Consider the following 13,602-nt stretch of genomic DNA (forward strand, 5'->3'; position numbering starts at 1 on the left):
GGGTGTCTCCAGCTTGCTTCCCCCTCCCTCAGGGCGGCACCCTCTCTGTGTTAGGACAAACCCCTAAATAAAAATACCAAGGAGGGTTTTTTCCTTAGATCAATTTTGGTGACTATACAGCATTCCTTTGTCTAGTCCCTCCTTTGCTCTCCTTGGCCAAGAAACTGAGTGTCTTCTCCCCTTATTTTGGGGTAATTTTACGAATGCCTACCTAAGGATGTATTTTTTAACTTGACAGAGATCGTGAGTTTTTAACCCTGAAAAATAACCCACTACAATGGCACGACCTGCTGGAGATATTGTTTCCACGAAACGCAGTCTACTTAAACATGAACATGTGGATCAGTTGATCTTCCTCAAGAAAAATCTGCCCTTCAAAAAAAGATATGGACAGTGATGAGGAATAAAAATGTGGAAGCACAGGAATAAGTGAATGACTTTGCTGTGTATAAGGTTAAAATAATGATTATTGACCTATCTGGCTAAAATGCCATGGTTTTATTCCCCCAATTATACCAGAGGTAAAGAATAATAGCATTATGATTTATTTATTATTTATTTATTATGATAACACTAGCAAGTTTAATTCTAGTTTAATTTTAGTTTATAAGATGTTTACGTTGAAAGGTTGCACTTAAATTACTTACCTCTTGTGTTAAAAACACCAGGAAATACAGAGATTGAATTACTGCACTTTATTGTTGTCTGTCACTGGAGTTTTATTTTATTATCAATCCCATCCAACAAAATGATGGTCATTTAGTTGGCCTTATTTTTTTTTCATAAAAAAAACAAAACAACATTGGTATGAAATTTTGTTGTTTAATTTTGCTTGTAGAAATTTGGTATTTTTTATACAATTTAAAATACTGGAAGAACAAACAACAAATGTTTACTATCGTATCGTTTTCACACTGTATCGAACCGTATCGTTCTGAAACTGTATCGAATCGCTCTGCCTTAAAAATGTATCGTTTTTTAATCGAATCGTAACCTGTGTATCTAGATACATATCGAATTGGCTTCATACCAGAGATTCCCAACCCTAATAATTATTAAATATTTATTTCTTTTATTGATCAAATACATATGTTTATACTGGAGTGTCACGTCTAATTTTGTTGTTCACAAGCTTCTGCTGTTGACAATGACAATAAAGACCTATTCTATTCAATACAATTCTATTCTATTCTAAAATGCTCTGGGAAAAAAAACAACAACTTTGAAGTAAACACTTGTGTTGAGTAATTATGTTACAGCAGCCATTAACAAAAAGTTGTTTGTTTGAAGTGTACAGTTCAAGCTGTAAGTCATTTGTGTTACAATGACATGTTTGCACAGTCGTCGTATTGATTTTTATAATGTTGTACATTGTTCAAGTCATACATGTTCATACTTGAATTCTTATTGTTTACAAGAATTTTTACATACTTAAATATTTAGACTGCATGTACAATTGATAAATTGAAAGCTGGTAAATAAATCAACAAGAAACGGTTAATTTGTATTTCAAGCAATGATTCAGATTTTCAAATTACAGTGGGGTAAATAAGTATTTAGTCAACCACTGATTGTGCCAGTTCTCCCACTTGAAAATATTAGAGAGGCCTGTAATTGTCAACATGGGTAAACCTCAACCATGTGGAAAAAAAAAACAGAAAATCACATTGTTTGATTATTAAAGAATTTATTTGCAAATCATGATGGAAAATAAGTATTAGGTAAATACCAAAAGTTCATCTCAATACTTTGTCATGTACACTTTGTTGGCAATAACAGAGGCCAAACGTTTTCTGTCACTCGTTACACGCTTTTCACACAATGTTGTTGGTATTTTGGCCCATTCCTCCATGCAGATCTCCTCTAGAGCAGTTTTGGGGCTGTTGTTTGGCAACACGGACTTTCAACTCCCTCCTCACCCCGTGGCGTCAAAATGATAACAAGAACGGTGAGCAAAAATCCCAGAACGGGGGGGACCTAGTGAATGACCTACAGAGAGCTGGGATCACAGTAACAAAGGCTACTATCAGTAACACAATGCGCTGCCAGGGACTCAAATCCTGCACTGCCAGACGTGTCCCCCTGCTGAAGAAAGTACATGTCCAGGCCCGTCTGCGGTTCACGAGAGAGCATTTAGATGATCCAGAACAGGATTGGGAGAATGTGTTATGATCAGATAAAACCAAAATAAAACTTTTTGGTAGAAACACAGGTTCTCGTGTTTCGAAGAAAAAGAATACTTAATTGCACCATACCCACTGTGAAGCATGGGGATGGAAACATCATGCTTTGGAGCTGTTTTTCTGCAAAGGGACCAGGACGACTGATCTGTGTAAAGGAAAGAATGAATGGGGCCATGTATCAAGGGATTTTGAAAATCTCCTTCCATCAGCAAGGGCATTGAAGATTAGACGTGGCTGGGTCTTTCAGCATGACAATGATCCCAAACACACAGCCAGGGCAACAAAGGAGTGGCTTCGTAAGAAGCATTTCAAGGTCCTGGAGTGGCCTAGCCAGTCTCCAGATCTCAACCCCATAGAAAATCTGTGGAGGGAGTTGAAAGTCCGTGTTGCCCAACGACAGCCCCAAAACATCACTGCTCTAGAGGAGATCTGCATGGAGGAATGGGCCAAAATACCAGCAACAGTGTGTGAAAAGCTTGTGAAGAGTTACAGAAAACGTTTGGCCTCCGTTATTGCCAACAAAGGGTACATAACAAAGTACTGAGATGAACTTTTGCTATTGACCAAATACTTATTTTCCACCATGATTTGCAAATAAATTCTTTAAAAATCAAACAATGTGATTTTCGTGTGTGGTTTTCACACACGAAAATACCACACGTTTCATGTGTGGTTTTTTTCCCCACATTATGTCTCTCATGGGTGAGGTTTACCCATGTTGACAATTACAGGCCTCTAATATTTTCAAGTGGGAGAACTTGCACAATTAGTGGTTGACTAAATACTTACAGTGCCCTCCATAATTATTGGCACCCCTGGTTAAGATGTGTTTTTTAGCTTCTAATATATTTTTTTTCATTCAAATAATATGGGACCTTAATGGGAAAAAAGAGAAAAATCCAACCTTCAATACAAGTGCATTTATTCAGTGGGGGAAAAATCCCACATAAAGAAATAATTACTTGACATCAAATAATGTGTGTCACAATTATTAGCACCCCTGGTGTTAATACTTTGTACAACCCCCTTTTGCCAACAAACCAAGGTCTGGGGATTGAGATGGCCATGGGACGAGCTTGATTTTGTGTCTGCTGAACCATTTCTGTGTAGATTTGGCCATATGTTTAGGGTCATTGTCTTGCTGAAAGACCCAGTGACGACCCATCTTCAGCTTTCAGGAAGAGGGCAACAGATTTTGATTTAAAATGTCCTAGTACTTCAAAGCATTCATGATGCCATGCACCCTAACAAGGTTCCCAGGGCCTTTGGAAGCGAAACAGCCCCACAGCATCACTGACCCACCTCCATACTTCACAGTGGGTATGAGGTGCTTTTCAGCATGCGCATCTTTCGTGGCACGCCAGACCCACTTAGAGTGTTTGTTGCCAAAAAGCTCAATCTTGGTCTCATCTGACCAAAGCACATGGTCCCAGTTGAAGCCTGGGACCCCACTGTATATAACAGTCTGCTTGGGCGAATTTATCGTCGTTTATCGTTATCGAGGCAAATCTGCTCAATTTACCGTGATCGGTACTTATGGCCATATCGTCCAGCCCTAATACAGACCCCCTCAAGATATAAAAGAGGTGTCATCTAACTAGCTGTCAGTCGACATATCATCACAAATGTAATGAAAATATTAGGGCTGTCAAAATTATCGCGTTAACGGGCGGTAATTCATTTTTTAAATTAGTCACATTAAAATATTTGACGCAATTCACGCACAGATGCCCCGCTAAAAGAGATTAAAATGACAGCACAGTTAAATGTGTACCCTGGTGTGTTTTGCGGAGTTTTGGCACCCTCTGCTGGCGCTTGGGTGCGACTGATTTTATAGGCTTCAGCACCCATGAGCATTGTGTAAGTAATTATTGACATCAACAATGGCGGGCTACTAGTTTATTTTTTGATTGAAAATTTTACAAATTTTATTAAAACGAAAACATTAAGAGGGGTTTTAATATATAATTTCTATAACTTGTACTAACATTTATCTTTTAAGAACTACAAGTCTTTCTATCCATGGATCGCTTTAAAAGAATGTTAATAATGTTCATGCCATCTTGTTGATTTATTGTTATAATAAACAAATACAGTACTTATGTACCGTATGTTGAATGTATATATCCATCTTGTGTCTTATCTTTCCATTCCAACAATAATTTACAGAAAAATATGGCATATTTGACAGAGGGTTTGAATTTCGATTAATTACGATGAATTAATTTTTAAGCTGTAATTAACTCGATTAAAAATTTTAATCGTTTGACACCCCTAGAAAATATTTTATAATGGTTGAAAAATTACCAAGTGTTGCTTTAACTCATAAGCTGCATATATCACCGTCAATGGCAGTGAATTCTTAACCACATCTGATCGCTTTATTAAATGCAAGTATATTTTGGAAAGAAAAAGTACAGCTATTCATTGGCAACTACTTTTAGAACAGAAATAAAGATTTTTTTATTTACTTCTAAGTGAATATTTACAGTGTTCTTATGTCTTCTGGCACCACCTTGAATTTCTCCAGTTTTTTTTTTTTTTCCCCATTATTGTCTACTCTCTTCCACTGTGTGATCATCCTCGCCGTATTTACATTTCTCCTTTCAGGGTTTAAGCTCTCGGCTTAAACCCGCCACAATGCATTCATAGATGGCAACATTAGCAGGCAAAAAATGGTAAAATATTCCGAAAACTCGCACTCTCATTTCACGACAAACGTTGTGTAAATGAGCTGTAAATACAGAAAAAGTAGAACACAATTACAACCAGATGAAGCCAGCTAAAAGGGAAGCACAGTAATGGAAAACAGACGACTTTTAATGATTTTTTTTTTTTTCATTGTGTTCTCTACAGTTCGAGTGGCTTGAGGTGAGTTGGTTTGCGTATGTGTCTCATGTTGGCACCTGGTTGGGTGGGCTTAAAGGGGGCCTGCGCTCCGTAAGGTTTAGGCAGAGGCAGAGCGTCCTCGTGGGGGATGTAGGCATCGGGTCGACTCTCCGCCGTGGTGTACTGTCCGTTCGGCAGTAGCTTCCACTCGTCGTTGTCTGCCAGCTGCACACAAACACGCAAGGCTTTAATATTGATGCGTGACCTTGCATTGCGGCGGTGAAATTCAATTTTGCAGTAAGTTTAATCACGAAAATGGAATAATAAATTCAATATTTCCGATACGTCAAAACAAATGCAAGTGCTCGGAATGATAAAAATACATCGTTGCAGTAACAAGGCATTGTTTTTCTCGTAGTGGAGAGAGAACACGACAGCAGTAGCGGGATTAAGGTGACATTCTTTGGATCTTTTGGCTCATTAAAGCCATTTGGCTGAGTTTTGACCCCGGTGAACTTTTCACCGCAAGAATTTGGAGGAAGTGAAGTGACTCCTTATGGATTCACAAACATGAGTGCCGCTAACCTGGAGCTCTGACTACTTGAACATTGAATATTGTTCAGTCCCTGACAAAAGTCTTATCGATTATCCATTTTGTAGAAACAATTGCGAATAACCTGAATTTTAATGATTCATTTGGTTTCAGAAATGACTCAAACGAAAGCTAAGACCCTCCCAAATTATGTTGAATGTACAAAAATATCCGACCGATCGGGTCCGATCATGTCCTTTTCAAAGTATCGGAATCGGCCAAAAAATATCGGACATGCCTTTTTTTAATATATATATATATATATATATATATATATATATATATATATATATATTTTTTTTTTTTAAATTAAATCATTTTCTAATCGTTTTTAACGTTACAGACATAAAATGTTACACTCATCCAGAGTCTTTAGTTTAGGTTTAAGGTAGGGTGATCAAATTTATCCCGTTAACGGCGGTAATTAATTTGTTTTACAAATTTATCACGTTAAAATATTTAACGCAATTAACGCATGCGCTGGAAGACCCACTGACGCATTGTCGCGTTCAATCTGTAATAGCGCCGTTTTACCTATACATAGAGCTAAAAGGCAGCGTAAAATGAGTAGAATGAATTTTGGCAGCCTTTGGAGCATGTTTTAATTGGCTAAAGCCTTACAATCCCTCTCGCTACAATTAGAAATATCGTAGGAAGCAATGTGGGGAAGAAAGGTAGTAATTGATCTTTTTCTTAACACCCTATGTTATTTCCCAACCAGAGAAGATATATCAATTGGTACCACTACGCACAGTCATGGGTGCACTTCCCAACATGCATTTGGGCAGAACAGTTAAATGGCTACAGTATCATTTACTGAAAGCTCAACAAATACACTAGATGGCAATATTTAGTCACAATACACAAAGTCACATTTATCCTTTAAGAATTACAAGTCTTTCTATCCGTGGATCCCTCTCACAGAAAGAATGTTAATAATGTAAATGCCATCTTGAGGATTTATTGTCATAATAAACACAGTACTTATGTACTGTATGTTGAATGTATATATTCGTCCAAGTTTTATTCATTTTTTTCTTAATGCATTGCCAAAATGTATATGATCGGGAAAAATTATCGGGAATGATTGGAATTGAATCGGGAGCAAAAAAAAAAAAAAGCAATCGGATCAGGAAATATCGGGATCGGCAGATACTCAAACTAAAATGATCGGGATCGGATCGGAAAACATGATCGGAACAACCGTATTTGTTTCACTGAAAAAAGATTTATCATTTCATGAAGACATAAAGGTCAAATTTTGGCAAGACAAAAGTTTTTTCGCCTACAGAAAGTAGTGTGATAAACAAAAAATTTACTTCAAATACAAAAATATGTTACATAACATAGGCGAATTAAGTAGTGGTGCTGTGAAATCCAAATTTGATATTTTGTATGACTTCCATGGGGTCCGGTAAGGATTCATGCGAAGTCATCCGAAACATCCAAAGAAAGCAGTCTTGCATGCCTCCCAGAGTTCATCACTATTCTTGGGTTTCGTCTTCCATGCTTCCTCTTTCATCCTACCCCAGACATGCTCAATGAGGTTCATGTCTGGTGACTGGGCTGGCCAGTCCTGGAGGATCTTGATCTTCTTTGCCTTGAGGAACTTTGAGGTAGAGATTGAAGTATGCGACTGAGCAGAATTTGTCCCTTTTTATGGTTAGGAATGTAAGAGGCAGCTAAGTTTTGTTGATGTTTCAGACTATTTATGTTGCCTTCCACCCTGCAGATCTCTTGCACACCCCCATATTGGATGTAACGCCAGACTATGATTTTGCCACCACCAAACTTCACTGTTTTCTGAGTGAATCTCGGATCCTTGCGGGCTTCAGTAGGTCTCCTGCAATATTTGCGGGGACTGTCGTGTAATTCAATGGAAGATTCATCTAAAAAATCCACCTTTTTCCACTTTTCCAGCGTCCATCCTTTTGACAGGCTGTGGGCCTTGGCAAATGCCACCCGTTTTTTTAATTGTCTGCACCCTGAGAGATCTGCAGGGTGGCAGGCAACATAAATAGTCTAAAATATCAACAAATCTTAGCTGCCTCTTACATTCCTAACCATAAAATGGGACAAATTCTGCAGCAGGATGGTGCTCTATCGCAGACTTCAATCTCTACCTCATAGTTCCTCAAGGCAATGAAGATCAAGATCCTCCAGGATTGGCCAGCCCAGTCACCAGACATGAACATCATTGAGCATGTCTGAAGTAGGATGAAAGAGGAAGCATGGAAGACGAAACCCAAGAATGTTGAAGAACTCTGGGAGGCATGCAAGACTGCTTTCTTTGATATTCCTGATGACTTCATCAATAAATTATATGAATCCTTGCCGAAGCCCATGGAAGTCATACAAAATATTACATTTGGATCTCACAGCACCACTATTTAATTCGCTTATGTTATGTAACATATTTTTGTATTTGAAGTACATTTTTCTGTTCAATTTTCACACTACTTTCTGTAGGCGACAAAACTTTTGTCTTGCCAAAATTTGACCTTTATGTCTTCATGAAATGATAAATCTTTTTTCAGTTTAACAAATATATTTTTGTACATTCAACATCATTTGGGAGGGTCTTAGCTTTCATATGAGCCATTTCTGAAACCAGTTGAATAATTAAAAGTCACGTTATTAGCAACTGTTTCTACAAAATGGATAAGTGACAAGACTTTTGTCAGGCACTGTATAAAGAATTCACAGCTTTTGTTCACATGCAAACTTTTTGGGAACATCTTTGGAGCCTGTCAACACATGAGTACTTTGAGATAAATCTCGAAATTTGTCAATGGCAGCATAGGAGTTAAAAACAGCAAGACGCTTTAATGTTAGGAATTCCATACATTCAGTAAGTAGGTCAGAGTTCTACTCATGAAGAAAAAAAAAATCAAGCCTCCCCTCATAACCTTACATTCATGCAGAATGGAAATGAAGTGTTCTGAAAATCCTAGAGACTTCAAAGCATATGAATGGATTACTGCCTGGCACGAGAAATATTAGCTTTAAACTGCAGAGGCGAGGACGCGCGGATGGACGGCAGATAGACAGGAAACACATTTTAGAAAGAGTTTAAATACTTCCAAGTGCTTCATTGATGATGTCGCTTCACTCATTTGCACATGGAGTCTTTTCAGGGCTGGTAGCTATAAACAGGAATTAAGCGGATGAGGAGCAACTACAAATGAGAGAAGCTTTGAACCACGACTGATGACTCCAGCTGTGCCTAGTTTCCACCTTTTTCTTATCATTTGTCCGACGCAAATCTGAAAGTAGGTGTAGAGCAACACTTCTCGGCCTCACGACTCTAATCAATTCCTCTCTGGCGCTTTGTCTCCATTCTTCTTTTCTCCCTCAGGCGTTTAATCAAGTCCTGACCAATGATCTCTGCAAGCGTATTTCTTTACCCGCTCTCGCTCCTCTTTGTCTCGCTGTCTCCTCTTCTTGTCCCGGAGCATCCGCCTCCATTCTTCCTCCATCTCGGGGCAGGGAGGCAGGCCTTGCTCCAAACGCCTCTGGCACCTGTCCATCTGGAGGGAAGCAGCGAGACAACAACATGTCGTAAATTGACTTTGTGTTCACATCAATCGGTAGATGTTGGCAAAAATACTCGCGGGCTGTGACACCCTGAAGTAGTGGGATTTCGGTAAAAAAGTCCCACATATATACAGTCCTTGACAGAAGTCTTGTCGCTTATCCATTTTGCAGAAAAAATTGCTAATAACTAGGGATGGGAATTGATAGGATTTTTACGATTCAGATTCCATTATCGATATTGCTTAACGATTCGATTCTTTATCGATTCTCTTATCGATTCTAATTTGGGGGAAAAGAACAAACGTTTTGATTCGCATCGAGTTTGTTTAATCAGAAGTCACAACCTTACAAACTCTCAACGAGATCAAAAGAGGCCCAAAGCCTCAATGTTAACTGTGGCAATAAGTGGCAAATACACAAGAATGTGTAACATTTTACTGAAACATTTATCTAATCGAAATAAAAAATATTGGTATATATTGGCAGATAGGTTTTTGTTCTGTCTTTGGCAATATGTGTTAAAGCAGGGGTCCCCAAACTTTTTCCTGTGAGGGCCACATAACTTTTCCCTTCTCTGATGAGGGGCCGGGGTCAGTTTGTTACAGAAAAAGTGTGACGATTGCAGAAGTGCATAAATGTAAAAAATTATTGTTTTCAGAAGCCACAATCAAATAACCCCTTCTGGATTCTTTATAATAATAATAATAATTAATAATAAAAACACTATTAATTAAATAGATAATAACCAAATAACCCTCTCTGAATTCTTCAAGGAAAAGGCCAGAAAATAAATAACACGATTGAGGAAAAAAAAAAAAAATTCAAAATGGCCGGACCAAATGTGGAGGCGGGCTGTATTTGGGCCGCGGGCCGCAGTTTGAGGACTACTGGAGCGCGCATACACCCAAAGAAGAAATGCCGCATCCAAGTGAGTGAGAGAGGGAAACACTTCTACGAGCCTACTTCTTTGTTAATGTTAATATCTACAGAGGCAACGCCTGTATGTATCATCTTTTGTGTTGTTGTTGTTGTGTTTCCACTCGCGATCGGACACTTAAATCCAGTTGTGTAGTGGTTTGAACGATGTGCTAATGCTAGCGAACGAATGCTAACCATACTGTTATTAGCAGCTAATCATCGCTGATTTACGTTGATGCAAACCTGTTTGTTATTGGGGACGAAATTGATTTGTTTCATTTCTATTCTTTGTGTCACTCTTCAAGTGATGGTTGAATAAAGTCAGCAAATTATACCAACGTCTTCTGCATCGTCATTTGGGAGTTTAGCTAGCTGTATAGCCGGGACTTGCAATGACTGCAAGTCGCTTTGTTGTAATTTTTCCTCGTGAAGTGAAGACACACTTTCGAGCGTTTGAACCTACGTGCTGTCATTGTTATGTTTATGGCTGCAATGCTCGTGCTTACCCGTCATCACCTTTCATTTTCACACTCTTTCCTGGTGTAGTCAAACGAGTGATTCTTGGCGCCATGCTAGTTTGATGCGTCTGGACAACAACACATGTCACGACGCAATACGCGTCTTTAGGAATCGTTAAAGGGATCGTTAAGGCTTTTTCATTGTGATGTCGAGGCCTCGAAACACTCGGAACCGGTTCGGAATTGGAATCGGATTTCGATTCCCATCCCTACTAATAACCTGACTTTTAATTATTCAATTGGTTTCAGAAATGGCTCATATGAAAGCTAAGACTCTCCCAAATGATGCTGAATGTACAAAAATATATTTGTTTCACTGAAAAAAGATTGATCATTTAATGAAGACATAAGGTCAAATTTTGGCTAGACAAATGTTTTGTCGCCTACAGAAATTAGTGTGAAAATTGAACAAAAAATGTACTTCAAAATAGGGCTGTCAAAAGTATCGCGTTAACGGGCGGTAATTAATTTTTTCAATTAATCACGTTAAAATATTTGATGCAATTAATGCACATGCCCCGCTCAAACAGATTAAAATGACAGCACAGTGACATGTCCACTTGTTGTGTTTTTTGTCTCCCTCTGCTGGCGCTTTGGTGCGACTGAATTTATGGGTTTAAGCACAATGAGCATTGTGTAATTATTGACATCAACAATGGTGAGCTGCTAGTTTATTTTTTGATTGAAAATGTTACCAATTTTATTAAAACGAAAACATTAAGAGGGATTTTAATATAAAATTTCTATAACTTGTACTAACATTTATCCTTTAAGAAGTCTTTCTATCCATGGATCACTTTAACAGAATGTTAATGTTAATGCCATCTTGTTGATTTATTGTAAAATACAGTGCTTATGTACAGTATGTTGAATGTATATATCCGTCTTGTGTCTTATCTTTCCATTCCAACAATAATTTACAGAAAAATATGGCATATTCTATAGATAGTTTGAATTGCTATTAATTAATTTTTAAGCTGTGTTTAACTCGATTAAAAATTTTAATCGTTTGACAATCCTACTTCAAATACAAAAATATGTTACATAACATAAGCGAATTAAGTAGTGGTGCTGTGAGATACAAATGTAATATTTTGTATTACTTCCATGGGCTTCGGCAAGGATTCATACATTTATTGATGAAGTCATCAGGAACATTAAAGAAAGCAGTCTTGCATGCCTCCCAGAGTTCATGAACATTCTTGGGTTTCGTCTTCCATGTTTCCTCTTTCATCCTGTTCATGTCTGGTGTCTGGGGACCTGGAGGATCTTGATCTTCTATGCCTTGAGGAACTTTGAGGTAGAGATTGAAGTATGCAACTGAGCAGAATTTGTCCCTTTTTATGGTTAGGAATGTAAGGGGCAGCAAAGATTTGTTGATATTTCAGACTATTTATGTTGCCTTTCACCCTGCAGATCTCTCGCACACCCCCATACTGGATGTAATGCCAGACCATAACTTTGCCACCACCAAACTTCACTGTTTTCTGAGTGAATCTCGGATCCATGCGGGCTCCAGTAGGTCTCCTGCAATATTTGCGTCGACTGTGGTGTAATTCAATGGAAGATTCATCTAAAAAATCCACCTTTTTCCACTTTTCCAGCGTCCATCATTTTGACAGGCTGTGGGCCTTGGCAAATGCCACATGTTTTTTTTTTTATTTGTCTGCACCCTGAGAGATCTGCAGGGTGGAAGGCAACATAAATAGTCTGAAATTTCAACAAATCTTAGCTGCCTCTTACATTCCTAACCATAAAAAGGGACAGATTCTGCAGCAGGATGGTGCTCCATCGCATACTTCAATATCTACCACAAAGTTCCTCAAGGCAATGAAGATCAAGATCCTCCAGGACTGGCCAGCCCACTCACCAGACATGAACAGGATGAAAGAGGAAGCATGGAAGACGAAACCCAAGAATGTTGATGAACTCTGGGAGGCATGCAAGACTGCTTTCTTTGATGTTCCTGATGACTTCATCAATAGATGGTATGAATCCTTGCCGAAGCCTATGGAAGTCATATAAAATATTACATTTGGATCTCATAGCACCACTACTTAATTCACCTATGTAATGTAACATATTTTTGCATTTGAAGTACATATTTTGTTCAATTTTCACACTAATTTCTGTATGCGACAAAACTTTTTTTCTTGCCAAAATTTGACCTTTATGTCTTCATTCAATGATCAATCTTTTTTCAGTGAAACAATTATGTTTTTGTACATTAAACATCATTTGGGAGGGTCCTAGCTTTCATATGAGCCATTTCTGAAACCAGTTGAATAAATAAAAGGTCATTCGCAATTGTTTCTACAAAATGGATAAGCGAGAAGATTTTTGTCAGGGACTGTAGATTGTGTGTGACCTGAAGCTCTCTCTCTTTGACTTCCTGCTGTAGACACAAAACGGCCGCTTGCTTCATTGACAGTTCTGCCGACGTAGCCATCAAGCGGCGACTGGTGTCGATTATCTGGGTCCGCAGCTCATTCAGCTACTTGTTGACACGCAAAAAACATTAGGTTGCGTGTACGTGTACGACTCTGCATCTTTGTGTCGTACCTTCTTGGCCAGCGACAGTTTGTCTTGTTTGCAGATTTCGTTCTGTTCTTGTAGATTCTTTGAGAGACGCGTCACCTGGTCCACAAGGAGTCGTTTCTCCAAAACCTGCCTCTCCCTCTCGGCAAAGTCTGCCTCCAGCTACAACAGGAGAAATAGGAAATCTTTAAAGAAAGAATGAATAAAACTGAACAGACTTGTAAATGTTGAAGAGTTACCTTTTCGATCTTTTTGACCAGTTCAGGGGACGATAGATCGCAGCCTTTGAGCTCTTTGTAATTTGTGTTTTTTGTCAAATTATCCAGCGTTTGATCTCTGGCCTCCAACATCTGCATGATTAAGAACAAAGTATAATTTAACATGATTGTGAATAGACTTGTTGACCAAGCAAATGTTGTGTCGAGCTAATGTCAATCTTGGATACAGTGGTATGAAAAAGTATATGTTCTGAATGTGTTGCTAAGAC

At 38.4% G+C, this 13,602-nt stretch overlaps 1 protein-coding gene across 5 annotated transcripts in view; it reads right to left on the reverse strand.

Annotated features, from left to right (window-relative positions):
* Positions 1 to 3,159: 3,159 nt before the first annotated feature.
* The window catches only part of ccdc146 (coiled-coil domain containing 146), a 124,127-nt gene continuing 113,684 nt past the window's right edge, over positions 3,160 to 13,602 (reverse strand). For 4 of the 5 annotated variants that reach the window (XM_057855067.1, XM_057855069.1, XM_057855066.1 and 1 more), the window contains 5 exons: positions 13,355 to 13,465; positions 13,140 to 13,277; positions 12,946 to 13,071; positions 9,012 to 9,134; positions 3,160 to 5,237 (listed from right to left, as the gene is read on the reverse strand). In XM_057855067.1, the coding sequence (XP_057711050.1) occupies positions 5,034 to 5,237; positions 9,012 to 9,134; positions 12,946 to 13,071; positions 13,140 to 13,277; positions 13,355 to 13,465 (702 nt within the window). In that variant the 3' untranslated portion in view covers positions 3,160 to 5,033. Of the gene's footprint in view, positions 5,238 to 9,011; positions 9,135 to 12,945; positions 13,075 to 13,139; positions 13,278 to 13,354; positions 13,466 to 13,602 lie in introns of those variants that run through there. The other variant, XM_057855070.1, reaches the window with a different exon arrangement.

This window comes from Corythoichthys intestinalis, chromosome 13 (assembly GCF_030265065.1).
Source record: "Corythoichthys intestinalis isolate RoL2023-P3 chromosome 13, ASM3026506v1, whole genome shotgun sequence".
NCBI lineage: Eukaryota > Metazoa > Chordata > Actinopteri > Syngnathiformes > Syngnathidae > Corythoichthys > Corythoichthys intestinalis.